This window comes from Schistosoma haematobium, chromosome 4, assembly GCF_000699445.3.
Source record: "Schistosoma haematobium chromosome 4, whole genome shotgun sequence".
Taxonomy (NCBI): domain Eukaryota; kingdom Metazoa; phylum Platyhelminthes; class Trematoda; order Strigeidida; family Schistosomatidae; genus Schistosoma; species Schistosoma haematobium.
The window spans coordinates 4,556,513-4,566,933 of NC_067199.1; the positions used below are offsets into that span (position 1 = coordinate 4,556,513).

At 35.0% G+C, this 10,421-nt stretch overlaps 1 protein-coding gene across 1 annotated transcript in view; it reads right to left on the reverse strand.

The window, feature by feature from the left end:
* The window catches only part of MS3_00010881 (uncharacterized protein), a gene marked incomplete at its 5' end in the record, with an annotated part of 31,728 nt that extends 21,944 nt beyond the window's left edge, over nt 1-9,784 (reverse strand). The window contains 2 exons of the mRNA XM_051219288.1: nt 4,530-4,813; nt 9,750-9,784. Of these exons, the coding sequence (XP_051066003.1) occupies nt 4,530-4,813; nt 9,750-9,784 (319 nt within the window). The remainder of the gene's footprint in view (nt 1-4,529; nt 4,814-9,749) is intronic.
* Between the last annotated feature and the right edge of the window lie 637 nt (nt 9,785-10,421).

The window sequence follows — 10,421 nt, forward strand, 5'->3', positions numbered from 1 at the left end:
CATAATTAGTAAAGATAAATGTGTTTATGCCTTGAGGATTCCAGGTGCTTGCTTGTATTGTGATGCAGTTGGGTGCTTTCCTCAATGTGTGTCCTATCCACTTCCAGCGCTTCTTCCTGATTTATCCCTCCGCTGGGACTTGGAAGAAGCCATCATCCAGAAGATTCAAGTGTTTATTAACAATTGTCTACGCAAAATATCTCGGATACGTTGGCCAGACACTATCAGAAAAACCCAACTGTAGGAGAGAACAAACCATATTCCAGCGGTGGAAGAAATCAGGAAGAAGCACTGGAAGTGGATAAGGCACACATTGAGGAAAGCATCCAATCGCGTCACAGTTCAATCCCTCACATGGAATCCTCAAGGCCAAATGAGAAGAGGAAGACCAAAGAACACATTACACTGAGAAATGGAGACAGACATGAAAAGAATGAAGAACAATAGTATAGAACTGGAATGAAAGGCCCAGGACATAGTGGGTTGGAGAATGCTGGTCGTCAGCCTATATTCAACTGCGAGTAACAGGCGTGAGTAAGTATGTTTAGTAAGTTTTACCACAAGAAAGATGCAAATAGTAGTCAAACGATGAGAAATGAAATTATCAATCAGTTACATTCATTCACCTGTCTTCATGAAATTTTATTACTTTTAAAAAAGTAATAATAAATGAGATATTGGAAAAACGGCTTCTAGTGCAATTTATAGAGTAGGCAAACTCTTTGTCTATCTGTAAGAGAGTGATTACATTGCATTTATTGGTGTGAATTGAGGGTTGAAGACATAATCAATACTCAACTGTTATTAACTGACAAACATCATTCATGTTTGGTTGAATCAATAGATAAACATAGCATAAGGTTCAGTTAGTAGGTCCGTCAGTAAAGCTACACAGTTTTATAGACTGATCTGACTGGGACATCTATCAAGTACTATGCAGGTAAAATTCGAAGACCTAAGTTTACAGGTATGGTTATCAACAGCAATATTATTATTTTATACATCTTATTGCTCATACTCATTCATTGTTTTCAAACTATATTCTATGTGCTTAGTAGTTCACTATTTTCATTACTAAAACATTCAACTTCATCCATTTTCATCCTCTTATTTCAGGTTTTGAATTTCAGATTGATGTATTCAGGGAAGATGAAAATATAAATTTGATGAAACTGCAATATTCTACACCCTAATCATGTGGCGTATTCTTTCCGAGTAAATTAAATGATTGATGGCGTCACAGATGACGAGAGATACTGACAATATCACAATAAATAGAGCATGAATAAAACCTTATCAGCTAATAAATGCATAACATTCTTTTAACTACTATTTATTATTAAGTAGTATGATTATTTTCAAGGCATTAACTGAAAGACTGAGTTGTTATAGATCGTTAGTAATATAACTGTTTTAATGCCTTATAATCGCTATCATAGTTATATGAATTATGGAAAGCATAGGGCTGAGTTAACGAATATCAAGGCTTAGTTTATAACTCTAGAATCGCAACAAGCTTTAAAACTGAAGACTTCCAAGTCTTATGATCAATTTCGGTTCAACGAATAGCTCATTTTCATATATTTGTACCTTCAAGTATCACTAGACTATCTTTGCATAGTTACAGTTTATTACTGAATTCCCAAAACAATAATAATATGAAGAGAATTCTGATTATGATGCTTCAAGTCTACAGAAACTTAACAGAGTACGAAAACTGTACAGTAAGTTTGATTTATAAAGAAAAAAATTAAAATCAGATGGGTTTTGTGGATATTATAGTAATTTAAATGATTAAGATCATGAGTCAGTTAAGCTAGACCACTATGGAAAACCCGGAAGCACTGGACGGCCGTTTTGTCCTATTGTGGGACTATAATATCCACAAAACCCATCTGATATTAATCAACATATGCTCACTAGTGACTGGCTTCACGAGGTATATTCTGGAGTTCTAGTGAGAAGTAGTGATCAGTGGAGTTCAACCAGGTCTGTTGTGAGATAGTAACTAACTGAAGACAATGGTGGATATGTCGCTCAATTTCGTGGATTAGTTGAGTTTAGACATTAACACCAATGGATGCCAGCCAGCTCAGTCGTCTAGTGGTTAAGTGCTCGCGCTCGAAACCAGTAGATCCCGGGTTTGAATCTCGCAGGGGGTGAGGTCGTGGATGCGCACTGCTGAGGAGTCGCACAATAGGACGAGTTGGCCGTCCAGTGCTTCCAGATTTTCCATGGTGGTCTAGCTTCAACTGACTCGTGATCTTAATTATTGAAAAAAATTAAAGATGAACTAAATGATCCGCATACAAGAGACAATATCATTTTGTCTCATTCCTAATGTTTATTGGATTTTTTCCATCAAGTTTCATTGTGAGGATCAGTTTGAGTGACTTAACTTTCAAGTACAACGCTTTTTTTGTTATGTAGTTTCAGTAATCCCTTATTGACAATTGGTCACTATCAGGGTTCTACGTGAGATAAGTTCTTCGGTGGCAACGTTTTTGATAGTAACAACTAGTAATAGGAGTTTGAATGTTACAATGAGCATCATAACTATCGGAAACACCCTGCTGACGAGTGATGACTACGTTTTTGAATATAAGATTGATTTATATGATAATATATTATTACTAGGATTCTGGATGTTGAAAAATGTACATGGAGATAAACGATAAATTAAGAAATGTGATAATTAGATTCAAAAATTCAGGCTAACATATTATAAATTATTCTGGAATATCATAAACACATCAACACATAATGATTTTCATTTTTGTCTTACCTATGTGAATATTCCTATTAGTGTTTGAGACTGCAGTTGATTACTGTCTTATTGACATATCTACATCCTGTGAGGATCAATTCGATATTGCCTGAAGTCACAAGCGTTATAAGCAGAGGTGGATGGCGGCTAACAGTGGAACCTAAGACGCACTTTTTATCCCATTTATAATTCGTCAGCTGGATGTAGCTGCATCCCAGAGTTAATATTCACTCAAGGACTCAGATTAAGTAACCAGCAGACGAGTTATAAATGGGATGAAACGCACAACCTGGATTCCACTGCTAGCCATCATCCATCTCTGCTTATAACATGGAATTTTTGAACATAGTTCGCACGTTTTCATAATCCGAGAAGCAGATTTCAATATTAACCTTAATCTTCCTATCAACGACGAACAACAATTTGATCTTTTTATTCAAAGGTTCGATTTTTTCATATTTCTAAAACTTTTCTAGTTACTTATTCAAAACTTTATTGTGGTTAGTCTTTGAGTTTGGATTCTTATGTACCACATACCTATGACGTGTAATCTTAATTAATTCGTAACATGATAACCAAGTTTGATCTTTCTTTTGATAGCTTAGTGTCTAATTCGATGCTTTCAAATGAAAATAGAACATTATCATTCTTTTACTGAATACAATTTTTCATTATGGTAATTCGTTGTTAACTAGCTAATAGTCAAATAGATGAATTTTTATATCTATTCGCTAAATACTTATCCATTTAAACAAGGTAACTTTCATTTTTAAGTAGATTTCTGGAAAGATATATGATCGTATAGTTAGTTAACTTCCATTTAAGTATACACTCGAAACGTGATAACGAAATAACTGCTCTAAATGAGAACTGTGATAATGAGTAAATGATCTTATGTCTGAACTTCCTACTCATGAGCATACCGTATATACTTGTTGTGATGACAGAATATTAGTGTTATAAACTATATCAATTTGGAAATTTCGACTTTTAAAGAGAATGTTGGCAGTTCTTATTAGGCTATTCACCTGAATATATCTCTATCAAATTAAATTTCAGTGTTTAAAATCATTAGAAGGTAACCAAATTAATTTACATTTATTTTCTTTAAAAAGTTACTAATTAAAGTGAATAAACTCCTCTACTTGTGGCGGTGGTGTTGTTTACGAAATCGAGAGGATGAAAGGCGAATATCCGGCTCTTTAGGCAACCAAATGCCCTGGTACGACTAAGGGTGGGGAGAGTCAGCTCTCCATCTCAAAATGCTCTCTTATGGCCACGTGTATGCAACCACTATCAGGGAAGTCCTACTTGCTGCCTTCTCGCAACACGGGTGTTGTCTATTAAATTGAGAGGACGAGAAGCGAACGTCCAGCAATTTAACCATGATGGTGGACACAAATGGTCCACTTAAAGGAGTTAGGAAACCATGATTCCAAACCAATGGTGAACATGGGCTCCAGGATCCTAAGGGAACAACTGGCGTATGAACCAATTATCGAACACCAGCCACCATGAGGCTGCACCTCCTTACGTTGCTCCACTGCTTTATGGATTAGATCTTCAGGTCGAAGGCTCCGAGTGTGGCCCCCCTAAGAAAACAATCCACTTCGGTTTGGGCACTCGGGCAGTAACACAGCCCACAAACAAATCAAATGAGATTTGTGTGGCGCCTATGTATTCAGTGTCCTTCTGTACCAATATTTATGTGTTCATATAAACAATAATAAATAACAACCTTTTTTTAAAAAGAAGAACTTACTAATTAATGTAAATACATTACAATCTAAATGATGAATTTGCCATTCGAAATTCTGTAATTTCTGTTCCCATTTCAATGTAGATTTTAAAATGGATATTTTTTTATGTTTTATTATATAATTAATAATTCTGTATAAACATAATAATTGAAGCAATGGCCATGTAATATAACTTAATAAAGAGGCTAAACTTAAACTTCCAATAAATTGATATAAAATTGTATGAAAAATTTGAATGATAAGATTGATTGTCTTCAATTTGTATGTAGATTCACTTGAACGATACCTTTAAAATTAAAGAATAAAAATTATTTACAATCAGAATTCAATGATTAAACAATGTTTTCAAGAACAATCATCTTTGTATTCACTTGGTATTGTTTACTTATATCTTCCCATGGTTAATTAGGACTGCGATTGGCATATGTGTATCCTGCCTGGAGTCCCTCTGGGGGCTTCTGCCGGTCTCAAGCCCGGATAAACGCGGAGGGTTGGGCATGGGGTTAGCGACCCTATCCCGTAGAAAACTAACCCGCTAAAAAATGCTCACTAGAAAACGCTCACCATCCCGTGCGAACTGTCTCGATATTGCCTGAAGGTACAATCTGTAGGTGGATCCAGCTGACGAGTCCCAAATAGGAGGAAACGCACGTCCTGGATTCCACTGCTAGCCACTATCCATCTTTGCTTATAAAATCGTCTTTGGTTTACACATTCTACTTTATTATTATTATTATTATTATTATTATTATTATTATTATTATTATTATTATTATTATTATTATTATTAGCTTTATTCAATATCATATTTTGGGTACAATATAGAATTCTCAGCGTAAAGTATTTCAACAAGTTTCCGTTTCTTTTTTCTTGGTCGGTCCTGGCGATAAATATTGAGTGATCGCCAGTTAGATGTTAGCAGTCCAGTAAACGAACATCTGAATAATGTACATTCTTTTCGTTGTATATTGCCAGCAACCACATTGTCTCTTATTGAGTTTTTTGTAACTTTGACAACGAAAGGTTGTACACTTTTCAGAAACGCAGCAGAATAGGTTATGAGGTCAATAGACATAATCATATATTAAAATAAACAAAAATAGATAACCTGTTGAAATATCTAGATGGCAGGAACAGGTAGCCCAGATGCTCAAGCAGGCCGCCGTTCAGAATTATATTTGTATATTATTGAGAAAATACTAGATATTATTATTTTAAACAAAGGTCAAAGACGATATTTTTCAGATGAATGCATCTATATAGTTATAATTCAATGAAATTGAACCTACATTCAGAATCCGTCGATTTCAATTTCTTAGTGTTATGTGCTTGGTTGCCATTCAAATACTTATTATTTGTTAATAAGGATGTATACTACTTATAAGTAGTCAAACCATTGAATTAGAGAATTACTACAGTCATCATCAGAAAAGTACAAGTATTTATGATCAACTGTCAATGAAAAATACTCAGTGCCCGCTAGACGGATACTATCAGCAACAATATCATCGCTAATTATATTATATCATATTATGAGACAACATTAGGATATCATACAAAAGGTAGTTATTGAATTAGAAGTTTCATATCTGCCTTAGATTTAAGTAAATCGACTTTGATGTTTATCATAGATTTATTTAACTTTTATTCTTGCAAGCAGGATCGTGCATGTGAACTGCTGGGGAGTCCTGTAATGAAAGGAAACGGCCGCCCAATGCTTCCAGATTTTCATGATCTTAATCGAGAACTTAATAATCTCCACAATCCTATATTGAAAATTTCTATGGTTAACCGTATGATTAAATTTGCAAGATTCAATATCCACTATAAATTCTAACACATTAATTACAATACCACTCTAATATCCATTTTTTCATATTCACTGAATGTTATTTATTTACCGTCAAGAGATTCTAGTATCGACTGATTTACTGTATACATTCATGTGTATGTTTAGGCAAATAAATATTACAGATTGAAATCATGAGTCAACTGAAGGTAGACCATCATGGGAAACCTAGAAGCACTGGATGGCCGTTCCGTCTTAGTATGCGACTCCTCAGCAGTGCGCATCCACGATCCCACATCCTGCGAGACCCGAACCCAGGACCTATCAGTCTCGCGCCATGCCCTTAACCAACTGAACCACTGAGCCGGCATCCAACGTTGTTAATATCCAACTTCAACCAATCCACGAAGTTGTGCCACCGTATACCATTGTCTTCAGTGAGCTGATATCTCACAACAGACCTGGTTGAACTCCACTGGTAACGGCTTCTCACTAGAACTCCAGGAGTATCTCTTGAAGTCAGCCAATCTGTGGAATTTCTAAAATCTCCACAAACCCCTTCCGTAAATAAATATTATACTAATGAGTTACATAACTAACTGAATGGAAAAATATTTTTCTCATCATTTCAAAAGTTTTATCCTTTTAAAATACTTGACTTAACTTACTAGACAGTATAATTTTATGGTTTAACATCATGAATTGACCTTAGTTAGACAATCATTAAAAACTAAGGATCACTGTCATATATTAGCATTAGACTCATTAACAATGAAGATCCAAAGACAAATCAGAATTCTGACCAGTTATCTTCAAGTATCACGGCAAACACTAGACATTTCAATCATTGAGTTACCATCTAAAAGTTTACAATTCTAATATCAACTCATTCTCAATGCTGTGTGACTATTAGCCATTGTCACTGATGATATTCGTTTCACAATCGATATGGTTGAACTTATTAGATCGTTGATAAATTATTTGAAAGTTCTCTTGATCCATATGAATTTCTTTATAAGACGAGACTATAATGTATGAACGAACCAATCCCGTATAAGATGACAGGTCTTGGAATTCGGCGCGAAATTCATTCATCCATTTGGATAATCTTGGCATTATAGCTGATGTTATTTCGTAATGAAAACCCTAAATCTAATTCCTAACCCAAACTATCAACTGTAAATCATAATCCTAATTCCTCACACTGCTTTATAACCCTCATTTTGTCTCAGTTACTAGGTGTACACTCTCTAAGTTACTTTAGCGTTGCTCAGACTAAGTGAATACTTACATCAGTTCGTATTTACAGTGAAGTTATAAAATGATAATTTCAAGTGTTTTGCAGTTTTCATTCCCAAAATTGAAGAAATTATGCGGCTTTTACGAACGAGTTATTTAAAGAAACATTGTCATACTTTTATTAATTTAATTACCAGTTGCTAATGATTTAGTGGGTTATATCTTTAGCTCCTATCAATTACCATATGGAAAAACTGCCAATCAGAATACCGGCTTATATGACCTTGTTCTTGTACTAAACCAATGACATATTAAACAGCACTAGTAGCTATGAATCAACTCTGAATCCTTGTTGATTTTTCTCGCTTAACCTTGGCTGTTGAGTCCAGAACTCAATCTCAGCCTCCACTTTATGAATTGTATAATTCAGACATACGTTGTTTATATACAAGCAAATTAGATCACATTACACCATAAAATAAGAAATAATAACTATCCATGATCAAGCCAACAAGTGACTGTGAATATGAGATGCAGTAACTAATAAATTGTGTATAAATTAAGAATAGATAGATCAAATGAAACCTTATGATAGAGGGAATATGGATGTACACATATAATGCAGTTACATAATTGTCTAGTTAGAATGTTTGTAATGATAGTCCAAAAACAATTTCTAGCAGTTATCATTCATTTACTCTTTGTTTGGATGGTGGAAGAGAATTAGGGGCGGCCAAACCAAAACGTGGCATCAGTGCTTGAAGACACTAACCTCTAGTCTGAGCCATGTTGGTAGATGCAGACTACTTGGTTGGGGTCCGCGTGACTTTCGTAACCGATGGTTGGAGACTCTTGGTGACATGGCTCAGAATCGATCACAATGGCATAGGTGTATACACTCCCTGTCTTCCCTTAAACTAAGAGATTAAAATCACTTCATATCTTTCTTTCCACCAACAAATTCTTTCTTCCTGTACTGTATCCTTATATGCAATTTTTCTCCTATATATTACCACCTTTGACCTAACCACTCCTATGAATCCGATGTTCATCTTGCTGTGCTAATGCAGTATGGCAACCTGGACCGATGCATATATGTGCCTGGTCCTACGTTGTAGCTGACTGACTGACTGACTGACTTTGTTCGGATATGACAAAACTGTATAATAATTGATGATTGAAATAGAAAAATCTAGTCTGAGATAGAACCCAATTATTATCAATGAAAGTTAGTTATTTCCCTTAATTTTCATATTATTAGTAAGTCAAGGTCATCTGCTTAGACCGCAATTCATACACACCCGATTAAATGTAACAGAAAAACTTGTTATATACATATAAAAAGAAAAGGATTAAGTTGTTGACTGTACAGTTTTTATATTTAGCCTTAATTCTGTGAGTTGACCATCAATGTATCAAGCTAATCAACTCAATTATTTATGTGAATCTACTTAAGCTAACATGCTCCCAAATGCCCTGGTACGGCCGAGAGTGAAGGGAGTCCGCTCTCCCTCTCCAAATGCTCTCACATGGCCACGCGTATATTGCCTCTGACAGGGAAGTCCTACTCACTGCCTCCTCGCAACACGGGTGTTGTTTACGAAATTAAGAGAACGAAAAACGAATGTCTGGAGCTTTAACCGGGTTGGTCGACACAAATGGTCCACCTAGAGGAGTTGGAAAACCATGATTCCAAACCAATGGTGCACATGGGCTCCAGTATCCTGAAGGGACAAATGGCGTGTGAACCAATCGTCGGTCACCGACTACCATGGAACTGCATCTCCTTGCGTTGCTCCACTGCCTTGTGGATCAGACCTTTAGGTCGAAGGCTCCGGGTGTGGTCCCCTAAGAAAACCACCTGCTTCGGTTTGGGCACCAAGGCAGTATCACAGCCCCCACACATATCAAATGAGATTTGTGTGGCGCATATGTATTTGATGCCTCCTTGTACCAATATGTATATGTTAAAATAAATAAATAAATAATAATGAGCTAACATATTTCATTTTATATTATCATACATGAACATTTCCAATCTTTTTTTCTGGTGGCAAACACAGAGTTAAGCCTGTTGCTTAGAGGAACTTACATAACGAAAGTATTTATATAAATGTATTACTACCTATAAGTAATTACGTTGGAAACTTTATTAGTAGAAACTGAGGATTCAACTAGCTTACATTCAATAAACCTTAATGATTTAGAATCTTCTTGATAAAGAGCCATATTGAACCAAAACCTAAGGATGAAACGGTATAACATACAGTGTAAACATGTTAACTTTGTATTTAACCAATGATTTCTATTGTTCAATCATACAATAAGAAGGAAATAAACTCGAAAGAATAAACTGTTTATAAAACTAGTCATTCTTTTGTTTCTAATCTCTTTCTATAAACTAATTGTTTAAATCAATATCAAAAGGATTAATTAACATTAATAACATTAAACAGAAAGAAAATGAGTCAGTTGTTGATGGAGTTTTGTTCTCTGGATCATAGAACAAAACTCCATGAAAATCATTCACCTGAGCTACAAATCTTCTCCACTATCTCAAAACGACTCAATAACTGAGTGGATAACACGATGGTATTTGAAGTGAATGGTACTTGATTTGAGTCTTAGAGTAAACATAAACTCTGAGATATAGGTACACTTAACTGATGAGTCCTAAAGAGGACGAAACGCACATCCTATATTCCCCTATTAACCATTATTCATCTTGGTTTATGAAAACAACAATTGTTTTGTTTCCTTAATGTTTAAATAATATTCATCATATAATAATAATAATAATGAAACAGTTTATATTATCATAATCTATAAACAAACACATATAGAGGAATCATTTAATGACAGTATT